The sequence below is a fragment of the Anopheles marshallii genome, chromosome 2 (genome assembly GCF_943734725.1).
Source record: "Anopheles marshallii chromosome 2, idAnoMarsDA_429_01, whole genome shotgun sequence".
NCBI classification, from domain to species: domain Eukaryota; kingdom Metazoa; phylum Arthropoda; class Insecta; order Diptera; family Culicidae; genus Anopheles; species Anopheles marshallii.
Genome location: NC_071326.1, coordinates 45,901,613 through 45,915,293, shown reverse-complemented (window position 1 = coordinate 45,915,293; position 13,681 = coordinate 45,901,613). Strand labels below are relative to the sequence as shown.

The window sequence follows — 13,681 nt, the reverse complement described above, 5'->3', positions numbered from 1 at the left end:
AGACTTCCACCTTGAACATTGTTCAACAACCAATGGGAACGTACAAACAAACGAAAGGACTTTAGTGAGGGAACCACAACGAATACCGAAAACCATGCCAACCAACCACGTGTGTCACGAGGTTCGTGCAATGTTGCGCCAGTTCAATCTCCCTAGTGTCGTCGTCAACAGTCGTCCTTTTGTTCCGTTTTAGTAGTTGTTTGTGGTTTGTTAAATACTAGTAGGCTAGAATTAGTTCTCCCGTTTTGTTTGCTTTTCAATGAGAATCATATTCTTTTCATACGAAACAACAGAAACAAATGCATCCTAACTACAATCATGTTCGGGGTTCTGTTTGCTAACACCATTAGCATCCCTTAGTTATGTACTTTCCATTCTATTACACCTAAAGTATGGTTTCCCTTAAGCTTAAGATCATGTAATTCTTAAATCTTCTACATCGTATTCGTCTTCTTCTACTGGTATCGCTTTGTGTGATTCTTCGCCCTAGTGCGCCGATTTTGTTTGCACTCATTGTGTCTTATAGCTAACGTTACTGGAAGTAAAGAGAGAGAAGAGAAAGGGAACGCACCGCATGTTGTACATGCGTGCACGTCCTTCGGCCACGGGGATTGATGGTACAGCAATTCAACATTCAAAAATGTTTAAGTTTCCGATTAAAATAGCACTAAACACTAAAGCAGGGCTGTCTGCTGAGATCTGAACAGCCCTACACATCTAGTGGGAACATTGTGCCGACATTGTGTGCTTTTAAGTGCGTTAAAGGCGAAGATTAACCTGGGACACGAGTTAGTGTAGTGGCAGAAAAATGGGGGTTTTTTTTTGGAAGGTATACACTGATAATGGTTCGATGATGTTCATCTTCGCATAATGCGAAATAGCAATCGTAAGTTACGACAAATGGTTTTTTTTGTTGTTGTTGTTGTTCTAACCTTTCTTACCTTTGACAATCCCAACCCAGATCAGAGCTCGCACGGTTCCCGGATCGTGCGTCGATCTTGTAAATTTTAATCAATTTGTTAGATTACCTACTGAAAGGCAATACTTAGCTTAGCTCGATTTGTCGCTTCAATCTGGTTCCAATCAAGCTGCTCTGAGGCCGCTCAGTGTTTTTAAAAATTTATACATATTTATATATATATTTGTAGGTGTTGTTTTGCATGGTTATAATTTCCTTTTCTTGCTTCCCGCTTGTTCGCTTCGAGTTTTCGCTTTGATTTTCGTTGTTGCTCCTATACGAAAAATGAGATCACAGTATTCTAAGAGATATAGAGATTATAAGAAAGGAACGGTTGCGGGCTCGATGGTGGAGCTTGGCACCACATTTCACCTTCACCCCGTTCGAGAAAATGATATTATTTCCCTAGGTGAGCAGTAACGCTAGGTTTTCCAAAACGACACGAAATTACCAAACACGCGGGAACACTTCCGATGAAACGGATGAAAGTAAGTTACATTTAACGAGCGTAAGATGATGTAGTTTTAACATTCAACATTGCACGAATACAAACGCCAAAGTGCACCGAGTTGATCGCGTAGAAGATCCATTACGAGTGCAGGAAACATTCGTACCGGAGACCGGCGTGTAAACACATGTTGCGATTCCACATGATCACTGTTTGATGGTGCAGATTTGAGAGAGTGAAGGTGCTAGAATTTAGACGTGTAAATACTGTTTGCAAGATCCGAATTGTAAATTTCCCGAAACGCTTATGAACTTCCGCTTCTAGCATTCTAGGTAGATGTGTATAAAAGGTGAGCTTTTTGATCGTGTTCTGTTCATTTACTTATGTACGATATCGTTTAGCTGCTATTGGATTTGCATATGGAGTAATTCCAGTTTACTATTTCGTCAAACGGTATTGTGCGGATTTGTAATGGTCTCACTTGTTCTGGTGCTGTTTGTTCATGTTGGTGGGTGATCCCAGCTGCGAAGTTTCTCTGTTGATGAGCGTTGACACGACCGGTAAATGGCACTGCCAGTTAAGCGAAGCTGTGCGGCTGCACCGTAAATGTCATTTTCGGCACGTTGGTTTGCTATTTCCATCGTATACGGGTGGTTGAGAGATCGTGCCACCTTACTCCATCAGTAAAACAATCACAAACGGTTGTCTGCCGTACGGCGTGGTGCCGCCAGATGGCTGTTGTTCCACCGGCTGATGCACGGAAGGGCTGGAGGTGGGCGATTTTTGGACATTAGAAATAGCCTCCGTTCGACTGTTTTCACCAACGTCCAGCTCTTCCTCCGAATTGTCGATGTCCATCCGGTCTGGTTGCGTTGCTGGATCTGCGTCGTCACCAGCGGACATCTCCACCTCCTCCACAATCGCTAGTGGAGTGGCTGGAGCGTTCGGATGCTCAGGTTCGGTGATTCCGTTTCGGTTCGGTTCGGACGTGTCTTCGGCGGTGGTATCTTCGTTGATGTAGCCCATGAACGGATCGTCGTGGACTAGCTCGATCTGGGGATCATTCAATCGCATAATATCGATCGACGAAAGCTCGGTCTACAAGCTGCTGTTGGCCGGGTTCGATGAGGACGATACGATCGGTATACCGGTGAGATCGTCATGCGTGAGCAGGTGATGCGCGTGCAGTCCTGGATGTACCGCGTGATGTCCGAGCTGCTGCTGCTGCTGATGGTGTTGCTGTTGATGGTGGTGTTGTTGCTGCTGTTGCTGCTGCTGTTGCTGAGCGTGGTGGGTATGATGAGCACTGGAGGCACTGTTGTTGGCACTGCTACCTCCGGCGCCGGAATTCTTCTCCTTCTTGATGCGCTGCTTCAGATGCACCTTGGCGTGACGTTTCTTCTCGTCCGAGCGCGCAAACTTACGACCGCAAATGTCACAGGAGAACGGTTTTTCGCCGGTGTGCGTACGGATGTGCGTCGTCAGGTGATCGGAACGGCTGAACGAGCGCATGCAGATCCGACACTGGAACGGCTTCTGTCCCGTGTGGATCCTGATATGTCGGGTCAGTTCGTCGGAGCGCGAGAACCGTCGGTCACAGTTTTCTACCGGGCAGGCATAGGGACGCTCATGCACGGGTGTCTTGCTCGGTCGGTTCGGGTATTTTCGTGGCTTGACGGGCACAAGCTTCAGCGGCATCGTGCTCTGCTGATAGACCTGTGAAAGGATCTCATGGCCCTTGCTGGTGGCCTGGTTGTACTCAGCCAGCTGGACGGCATATTGGGCCTGTTGGGCGGCCTGGGCCGGTGTCAACCCACCGAGCTGACTCGAATCGGACGTGCAGGCGTTTGGTGTGGAATATGGTTCCTGCTTCGGAATGATTGGCCCGACGGAGATGGGTGTAGACGAGGGTCCGGGCAGGACGACCGATCCGTGCTGCGGACTACCGACGTACGGGTCTACCGGTGAGTCTAACCACTGATACTTCTGGCTCATGCCCAAACCTGCCTGGCCCTGGCGACCGTACGCATGCATGTCCTGGCTTTGCTGCATGTCGAGCGATCCGACGCAGCTGTTGTAGCTCGGTGGCTGCTTCAGAATGATGCTCGCACAGTCCATATTCAGTCCGAGCAGTTCTGTACCGGCACCGTGCCCGTGGCTGTGACCTCGCTCATCGCCACCAGTCCCGTAATGGTGCTGATGGTGCTGGCCGATCGATGGTGAGGTAGCCGAAACACCTTGTGATGCGCTAGTGGCTTGCGGTCCGAGCAGACCGAACATGGGCGCCTGGAACAGACTCTTGTCGGGGCTTGGCAAACCCCAGCTGGCCGGACCCAAACCGGCTGTCGGTGACATCTGACCCGATCCTGGCATCACATTGCCCGCCTGCAGTCCCATGCTGGGGCTAGCGCTCGACGTGAAAATGCCCCGGTAAGAGATCTTGTTCTCGATCGCATCGGACGATTGGACACCGTCGTTGCTGCCGTGATGCATGTCGGCGCCACCCGTGACGCTGGCCAAACCGGCAACGCGAATCTGTCCGTGAAGTGAATGTTGCTGCTGTTGTTGCTGCTGCTGTTGCTGTTGCTGCTGCTGTTGTTGTTGTTGATGCTGCTGCTGCGAACCGGACGATGGGTACATCGTGTTGGTACTGCTGGTATTGCTAGCCTCTTCCTCGTTGGCGATCGATTGCGGTGTACTGCGCTCCTGCTTGGTGGGACTGCAGAGGCTGACGCACGGGCTGGACACCGTTTGTGGCTCCAGCGAGAGATCGTCCGATTCGATTGATCCTGCAAAACGCAACGACACAGAAAAACAGAGGAAGAGAAATTGGTGTTAAGAATGAATCGTTTCGCATTTGCCAACCCGATGGCGTAGAGACGAACATGAAGGTCAGGTTAAATGTGGTTGAATGATTATTCAAGGTGGTCCGGTGTTTGGTTTGTGTGAATCATATGCAACGATACGAATTTATTTAAAAATGTCAGTTCGGAAGAAGTTTTATAACAATCTGCAAACAAATCGTACAGAATTTTCATTAGATCTGTAGCCAATGAATATGTTTAAGTGTTTTGTAGGCTATCATATATTTATTTGGTACGGAAATTATAGCACTGTGTAACATGCAACTGCTTGCGCTGACGCCTTGCAGGATGGGGAACTGAATTCAGGGAATTGCTGCTCGGATGGCTATTGATGCGCTGGTGAATTTCCTGCTGTGTTGTTGCTGTTGGCTCTGATGCCGTGTGTGGTAGTTGTTGTGGCAGTGTTTGTAGTCGGTTCGCCACAGATCCTTTGGATCTAGAGTAGTAAACCACGAACAATTAAGCCATATGGTTTGGGTGCTTTACTTCCATCGAGAATATGGAACGATCAAAAACAAACGATCCCCATTCTCCTCGATCACATGTTTCAGTGTGTGGCTTAGTCGATTGTTCTTTAGAAGTATATTGCCGTCTCACTCACTCTGACGGTGAGCTCGTTTCTTTTATGCTGTCATGGTTTGCATAAATTAACCATAAATTTTAATCGCACCCACAATCATTATTGGTGTTTTTCGTTCTGCCTTTACTCTGAGCTGGTTGAATTGGTTCCTTCTTGGATTTCGATGACTGTTTTCTCTATTCGTTACCATTGAAAAGTTTTGCGGGTTATGTTTCCTCATAACAGATAGGATCAGCGTTACAACATTTGAGCAGTTTGAACGGAAATATTTAGCATACCTTTTTGGTACTGGTTAGAGAAAAATCCCCGCAGGGTTTGTTTTTTGGTAGAAACCTTCAAACCATTTAATAAATCATTGTGTATTAGCAACAACATACATTGTACCAATTCTTCATCGCTTTGAACGATGCTGAAGAAAGCAAAGGTGGCAAACCGAATTTTACTACCAGTTTAGGTCATCACGTGGCAAAAACATTTTGTTTTGTTGTTCATTTTTACATGCCCGTTCAATACAACTCTTCCTCTCCCGTTTGGTAGCCAATCTGATGAATTCGACGGTGAACCGTTGCTGGTTTTGTCCAGAAGGGGTTGTTTAAGGATAATTTTATGATCATACACGATTGGATTCCATTTTGTGTGTGTGTTTCGTGGTGAGAAACCCACAAGCGCCAAACGATCCAACGGACGCCAGAATGACTCGTTGCTTACGCATGGCCTGTTTCGGCTACCGTATTAACATAAATCAGCAAAAATTGCTAATTAACGCTGGAAGGTTCTAATTAATATTTGTTGCCGTATTTGCGAGACGCTTTGGAAATTGGTTTCGCTCCAGCTGTTTTTAGGATGCGCCATCGTTACCGGCGGTTTGTATCATCGCTAACACGATATCTCCAGTTAAAAAAACTGATAAGTTTTGCCTCTATACTCCTGCAATATTCGTCCTGTCTTTGGAAGTTATACACTATGCTTTAGATACTTCGAAAAGATTAAGAGAAAATGCATAGCACGTGATGAAATAAGCTAAGCGAGAAGTTTGTATGCATGCATGTTTTGGGTTGGCCCTCAACCGACGCACGGATGATCCAGTTGCACGATCCACAACTCTTGTACAGCCTGTTTTGATCTACAGCAACCGCGTTGGGGTAACACCGTAGATATAGTCCGTAACCATAGTCCGTGAATGCAATCAGCCACATCACCAACGACTGGCAGCGGTTAATTTATGCTGATAGCGTAATTTATGTTTTCGGTACTTTCGCCTCGATCGCCGATCGATCGATCGTTGAAGGGAAAGGTAGAGAGCAAAAGAGATAACATTTTTTTGTATTCACTCGCTTTGGCACACGGGAATGGGAAGGTTGGGTCTTATCCCCCCTGGTGGCTGGTATCCCGCCGATCGCTACGATCGAACGAGGACGAACAACAGCGCACACGGCCGCGACGGGATCGCATAAGAGGGTGCATAAGTCAATATTGTGATGATGATGTCGATTTAACGCACGCACGCACGCTTCGCGTCGGGTCCAACGACGTTGGCCGAATACTCGCCCAACCATGACCGGAAATAGTGATTAGCGTGGTGATTTGGGGGTTTTTTCTTCGTCTTTCTCTCGCTCTCTCCTTTATCCGCCCATCGCTGATCACCTTTGAACTGGCCCCGCGGTGTTTGATTGTGTTTGGCAGGTTTGGTGCGAGGCTCTTTGGAGAGAATTTTGGTGCAGGAATTACCCGGTCCAGTCGGCTAGTCGCCCTTGTCAGGGGCGTGGAGCTAAGGTGTGAGTTTGCCCTCCGGCGACACAGACTCTGGGGCACGGGCTTGTTCGATAGCATTAGTGTCAAATCGAAGTAATGCTTAGCATCACTGACATGCTCATCGTTTGCCCTGTCAAGGCACGTATCGTACCGCGAGGGATTGGATCTGTCGACGTGTGTTTCAGTTCCTTTTCTTTATGGAACCATAAGTTGTGCGGGCCAGCACGCACAGCATTCTTGGCAAGGGTATAACACCTTCAAGTTTGACGCGGGACATCGGGGATCTCATTCGAATGTCAATGTCATAGCCGTTGCTTTCGGTTGATGGGCGATACGGCACAAACATTAATTCTAACTGCTGTCAACGATTCTTTGTGTTGATGGTTCTTATTCTCGAAAGAGTTTAATTTGATTTTTGGGCTATGGGTGGTAATAGGGCTAGGGCAAGAAAATGGTGCTAATAATGCCAATCCGCAGAAAGCTGTGGTATATCGTGCACAATAAAAATCAAAGTCCGTTTTGCGTTTAATTGTCATCCAAGGTCCAATAGCTCGTCTAGGTGAATTTCTGCACACCAGAAGCCGTCTTATGGCATAAGTTTGTGGCTTGCCTACGGTACACGATCCGTTATTCTACCACCTTTACTAGCAGCACGTACCGCCAGCGGGAGCATAGTGATCCGACATAATGCTGATTTATGCTACCATCTTCGAATGTCGCGCAACTCAACCGAATGAAGCTCTCTTTCGCAGCAATACACGCCTGCTCCAGACACTCCCGGTTGACTTCGTTTCGTTTCCGGCGGATTATTATTTATCGACTGGACGGCTCATCCCCGTCGGCATACTTCACCCGATGATTCGTTGCCTGTTGCGTATCTTACGCTTCGTGATTGCCGGATTACTGGTTTGGTGGCGTGGCCAAGCCTTCACGATTCGTTCAACCGATCGATCTACTAAACCGGTGAGCTTCACTCCGATAGTCTCCATTAATTCTACGCTGCCATACGATCAACCAAAGCTACCGAGCGATGATGATGCGGGTAAAATCGGTTGGCGGTAATGGAAGGAAACCACACAACAAATGAATCTGATTTGGAGAATCGGTGCGGAATCGGTCACTACCGTTTTCGGTAGTTGGGACATTTATATAAACGTCCGCTGATTAATCTTGGGCTGTTAATGAGCCTCGTCGCCGATGGAAGGACCACACAGCTAGGCTTGGGTCGAGAGCCGACAGCGCGGAGGGTGTGATGCCGACGAAATGAATGGTTTTTGATGTGGTTTAGCGTTCTTATTTTATAAGTGTGAAACCACGTTCTAGCAAGAGAATGTGGCAGTCGCGAACAGGTTTTCTAGCTGACGGAATGAACGGGAGAGTCGTAAGCTTAATGATTTTCGAGGCCAATTCTAAAAACGTTAGTTATGTTTAACTTTTTGTCCATAGTAGGAAATAAGTGCTCTTGATATGCTTTATACTAGGATGAAAAAAATAATCCATACCAATGTCTAATGCTATCGTCCCGTTGGAAAGGAAGTCTGAGCGAGATGATGATCATGAAACTTACCGGTAATCGGCGGTGGTTCTACGACCGTCGATGGCCCAAAGAACGACGGGATGTCACCGGAGGTGGTTACGGGTGTATTGAGATCGCCGGCCTGTGCGTCTGTTTGCGATTGCGAATGATCGTCACCGGTACCAGAGTGCAGGGTCGAGCTATCGTTCGAGTGATGACCGGCGCCACCGGTAGCACCGCTGCCACTCCCACCGGTACTCAGCAGACTCAGATGGGGATGATTATGATGATGGTGGCTGTGACCGTGGGATGTATGTGATGCGGTTACACTCGTCGTCGCTGTCGTGTGCGTAGTGATCGCAGTCGAGCTGGCAGCACTGGCTATCGCCGATGAAACTGCCGAAGACGAAACAATCGTACTGGCGGATGAATTGTGCTGATGTTGCTGCTGCTGTTGCTGCTGCTGCTGCTGTTGTTGCGTTGCCGAATGATGATGGTGATGGTGGGGCTGATGGTGGGCAAGGGCAGTCGCAGTGCTGACCGCCGTTTGATGATGGTACGGGTGATACAGGTGATGGTGATGGTTGTTGTTCGGTGTCGTCGTGCTGTTGTTGTTCAACCCGAGCGAGGTGGTCGTGGTGCCCGTCTTGAACAGGCCGCACGTATCGAAGCTCAGCACGTTAAAGTGTGCTGCGGCCGCCGACTCGGTCAGCAGGAATGTGTGATGCGATGGCGCAACCAACGTTTCTAGCCCTTCCATGATCATGGCAGCTGCTGGTGGTCCAGGGGCAACGCCACCTATCGGAAGAGAAACGGATAATGAAGAAAGGTGAGAACTCTGCGTATTACAGTCACATTCCATCGATACGATCGATCTCAATAGCTGAAAATTGTTTTGCAAATATTGTTCACAGCAACACCATATGATGCACAATGACCTCACGGATCTCCATCACTTTGGCTACAATGGAGATCAATTCCGCTATTCCCTGCACGATGGGTACACAAACTAGAACTCAAACAAGGCTCCCTGCACTGCTCCCTTTCCATCCCGTCCGTGTTTGCTCAGTGAGGGAAAATTAATTAATTAAATGTCATTAAACAATTGACACCGTGACACTACGAGCAACTAATTCAGCCGCGGCCGCGCTGTCTACTGTCGGCTCTCGCTGCAATTGTGGCCTTTTACAAGTGTGTGCTTGCGAGCGCACCATAACACATGGGTAAGCATTATGATTCCGCAACGCAGCCAAAACCATAAATGGATGGCCATTAGCAGTGTTGCCGGTACGGTTACGACTTCGGGGTAAATCCGATAGGAACGCAACATTTGTTTTGTTCATCTAAAGTTAAACTGCACCCTTCAGAGTTCTGTGCGCGTCTTGTCCCTTTCGGTACCGCGGGTCCATTCAGGTTTTTCGGAGAGCAACATACTGTCCCACAAAGACGCTATTAATGTGCCCAGTTAGGTTAGATGGTGAATTGTTCAATGCTGTCAAAAAGGATGACACTCGTGATCTTGACGAATTGGTAGAGGAAGTGTGGCCTAGTGGTGTTGATCTACTAATCCAATGTGGCCCAGACATTTCGGAATGAGGTTGTGTTTTCTAAATCGCCATTACAGATGTTGACAATGTCGGTGGGGGGAAAGATCACTGGTTCATGAGGGTTGACGCAGTGATAATCGACATGATTTGGTTTGTTGGCTACTGGCAGAGCTGGTTACCAACGACAGCTGGAATTGATAAAACAGACCTTTTCTCTGTAACAAGCTAAAGCTTTCCAGAAAGATTTTTTTCTTAAAGACACCACGCTTATGAACAAATTATTCTTCAAGGTGTATGCACACTACGCGTATACGTCGACATGGGCAGAAATGTTATAATGAACAGTCAAATTTATAGAACATAAAGGAAATGTTTATACAATAAAAATAAAACATCAATAGGATTGAACCTGAACGTGGCAATGGACGAACTCAACAAGACGTTATTGAGTATGAAAGGAAACGCAGAATCAAGAAGAAACCGAATGAAGAACGGTTGATAGTCCAAAACGGACGCAACAACACGTTGGTAAAAAGAGGTTTTTGGATTGTAACCAGCAAAAAGAATGGATAAGCGACATGACAAGAGGTTGCTGCTCGGTTGCCGAAAGGAGCGCAGGAAGGCAGAGTGGTTGGTTGGTGGCACAGGCTAGAAACAAGAACAACAGCGAGAGAGAACCAGACTTCAGGCGAACGAGCGCGCGCGCGCGCCTTCGCGCCATAGAAGTGTCAAAATAAACGTATTAAATTTATAGATTTTATTCCACCCGCTAGGAGGACAACTCGTTGATGATGGCGTTGATGATGAAGGGTACGGCATTCCAGCGAGCTTACCAGGGGTGCAGTGTACGTGTGTTTGAGTGCCTTTCCGATTCGTTATTATCGGTCACCTGGGTCGGGTTGCTCGAGACCGTGTCTAGGTTCTTTACTGAGCGTTGGTGCGGTCCCCGGGTCCTGGGCCCTGTCTTTCAAGTGTGCTCTCCTTCTGCTGGGTGTTCTGTTTTGGGCTTTTACACCTCTTCGCTAGACTTTTTTTCCCCCTGTGCAGTTTGGAGATTATAAGCATTATGAACAACGCGAACGAGCGAAACGTCGGCCACGACCCGCCTCGACCGATCGACATCGACCGGCAAATGAAATCATCAACATGTCTTGTTGGTGGTGTGCATTCTTCCGACTCTTGCGCCTGGAGTCTCTTCCTGTATTGTATTGTTTAATAATATGTGACAGACCGAGATCGGGCGATGGGCTGGTAGACACCATCGGGCGAGTAGTGCTTAAGCCGACGGCATTCCCTGTTGCAAGATTGTCGTCCACGGGCCGGAGGGTTATGGATGAGATTTTCGACCCGAGATTAAGATAAGATTTAAGTGAAACAGATTGATTCTCTTTTTGTTGCCGTTGTGCTTGTTATTCATGGTGCCGGTACGGTGGTCCCTTTCGAATGGAAAGGGGCTAAGATGCATGCACGGGGAGGACATGTTTAGCCACAGGTTACGATCAATATTCACACATCGGAAGGTACCACCTGAGAGTGAGAATTATTTTCCTTTCTATCGCATGGAACTAAGGTGATAAGCTTATCTGATCGTACAAACTGGTTGGAATAACCGGTTCTCATTGTCGAGAGATAGGATGATTTGTCTGATAATTTTGATTTACCTTAACTATTGACTCACACATTCACCCTATTCGCTTAGTTCATGGATCTTTTCCATGTTTATCATTTCTTCAAAGTAAATAAAATATTGAATAAAACAATATTAAAATATTTATAATTATTCACTGCTGAGGAAATGAATTCATTCCATTTTGTGTATCATAAATTTGTGGAATCATCCTAGACGAAATGGCCTTGGGTGGAGAGAAGTAAAATATTAGTCGACAGGCTCCTAGATGTTAGCTGTTGCCGGGTCTTTTAGGTGAACATGCGCACATGTAACTGTGTAAATGAGAGAAGGGCAGGAGATAATAACCAAAGTGTCAGCGAATTCCTTGAATAATAAGCATATTAAAAAAATATTTATCACTGCCGGACATTTCCGACACATTGTTTCTCCTTCACTAGTCACATATTCAATACCTCACTGGATAATTCTGCATTGTTACCAAAAGGGGGACAAATAACTTGTTGCTCCAGAAGGAAAAACGAACACACTCGCAACAGCCCTTCGACCAGAAACTACGTTCAAAATTGCAAGCGTACAGATAAACAAAAATTAAGAACTTAGACTCGAAGCAAATTCAAACAGAAAAAGAAAACATGACCGATAAATCATGCCGCCTCGTAAATCCCGGGAGTGCCCTATCAATTCTTTCCATTCTCCTTAACCAGTGATTACTTGGCTGGTGGAAATTGAAAGTACAAACATGAGTGGTTCAAGTGAAAAAAGCCGATGTGCCCTTTTGCTACCGGCCGGCAACTGTTGTCTTCCGTATGTTGTCAGTCGAACACCGCTTAAGCCGATGTGTTTCCACGTCCTGTCGTTATAGTGTTTGTTAATTATCATTAACACATTCGGGGTCTAGTGGTTTCCGAGACGATTTTCTTCTCTTCTCGTCCCAATCGATGTGATGACCGTCAACTGCACGGGTAGGCGTGAGAAAACGACACAGCCAGAGAAGCATATCAGCGATCAGCGCTAAAGCAGTCAATGACAAAAAGAGGTTGTGTACCGGAAATGTTTTTAACAGTTTTCCTATTGCGAATATGGGTGGTGGTGAAGTTTACCAATTTTATAAACGTTTCATTGTACAGCTTATCTAACAATTGTCGACTATTACCAACTGTTTTCTTCATATTTATTCTTTATAAATTTTTGTGTAATTAAAATTAATTTAATGTCACTGATAAAAACTAACGGCCCTACCAAACGTTAAATGATTAACCAAAAAGAAAATTAATTTAACGATAGCTCCCAAGTGAAACCCATTCGATAAGCATGGTCTACATCTTAAAAAAATGCATAAAAATGGGCAGAAATCCCGCCGGCACGCAACAACAGTTGAGCGGAGTAAGCTGACCGCCTGATTATCACAAATCGCGTGTATTTTGCAGTTTAATCGGCACATGATTCATCGCCCATAACACGATCTGCACGACCCAGTCAAGGGGGAACATGTGCGGTGGAAGCGGTATTTGTTTGTGATTTATTTAGCGTCGTGTTGTGGTTGTGCGTTTCTGAAATTTTCCAACAAACCATCCTGGACCGGAGCGAAACACCCCCCGGGGATGATGGAGGTTAATGTGTGCTGAATGGTGGAAAAGCTGGTGGCTGTAACGACCGAAGATCATTCTATTCTGGGACTCGGATTGCTAAATGATGACGTTTTGGCGGATGGGAAGGTCCAGAACGTTGGGTGAGAAAATACGCCGAGGAAATTTAATCTTTGTTCTACGCTCCATTTGCCGTATCGTAAAAACGGGCACAAACACACACACATTACCGTTTGGGTATGCGGCTTGCGTTTTTTGTCCACATTTTCCCATTTCCAAACGGGATGACCCTATGTCTGGGTAGAGTTTTCCCAGTGCAGTTGAAAATTAGCAACAAACCCTTCTTTTTCCTCTTCTTGTGTCACTTAAAGCCGGACCGCATAAGCATTCTATTCGACTGTTCGTGCATTAAAACAACCATGTAATGAGCTGCCAAAATGGCATCTTCAATGTTTAAAGCATTCCGTTCCTGTACCTTAGCGATGACAAAAAAAAAACCTTAACGCACTGTGTCTGTAGCAAGTTGCACTCTGAATGGTGGCATAATTATATCCAAACGTACAGATGGAATTGGAATAAGTTGTTAATAAATCGCTGCTATAAAGTGGTTTCATGTTGTAAATTACTTTCGCTAAAAATAAACTCACATAACACATTTCGCAGCAGAACAATAGCGATGGCTTCCCATATCACGTATAAAAGTGAAATCGGTCCCACCGTCATGATGGAGGTCGGAAAAATAAATTCTCATTCACATTTCCCTAAGGCTCAGTCCGTGACGTCAGCGTAACGAAACCGCA

At 46.4% G+C, this 13,681-nt stretch overlaps 1 protein-coding gene across 1 annotated transcript in view; it reads right to left on the bottom strand.

Annotated features, from left to right (window-relative positions):
- Positions 1 to 2,504: 2,504 nt before the first annotated feature.
- LOC128709854 (mucin-12) overlaps positions 2,505 to 13,681 on the bottom strand; it is a 64,297-nt gene continuing 53,120 nt past the window's right edge. Inside the window, exons 4-5 of the mRNA XM_053804877.1 lie at positions 8,170 to 8,916; positions 2,505 to 4,195 (exon numbers count right to left, since the gene is read on the bottom strand). Of these exons, the coding sequence (XP_053660852.1) occupies positions 2,505 to 4,195; positions 8,170 to 8,916 (2,438 nt within the window). The remainder of the gene's footprint in view (positions 4,196 to 8,169; positions 8,917 to 13,681) is intronic.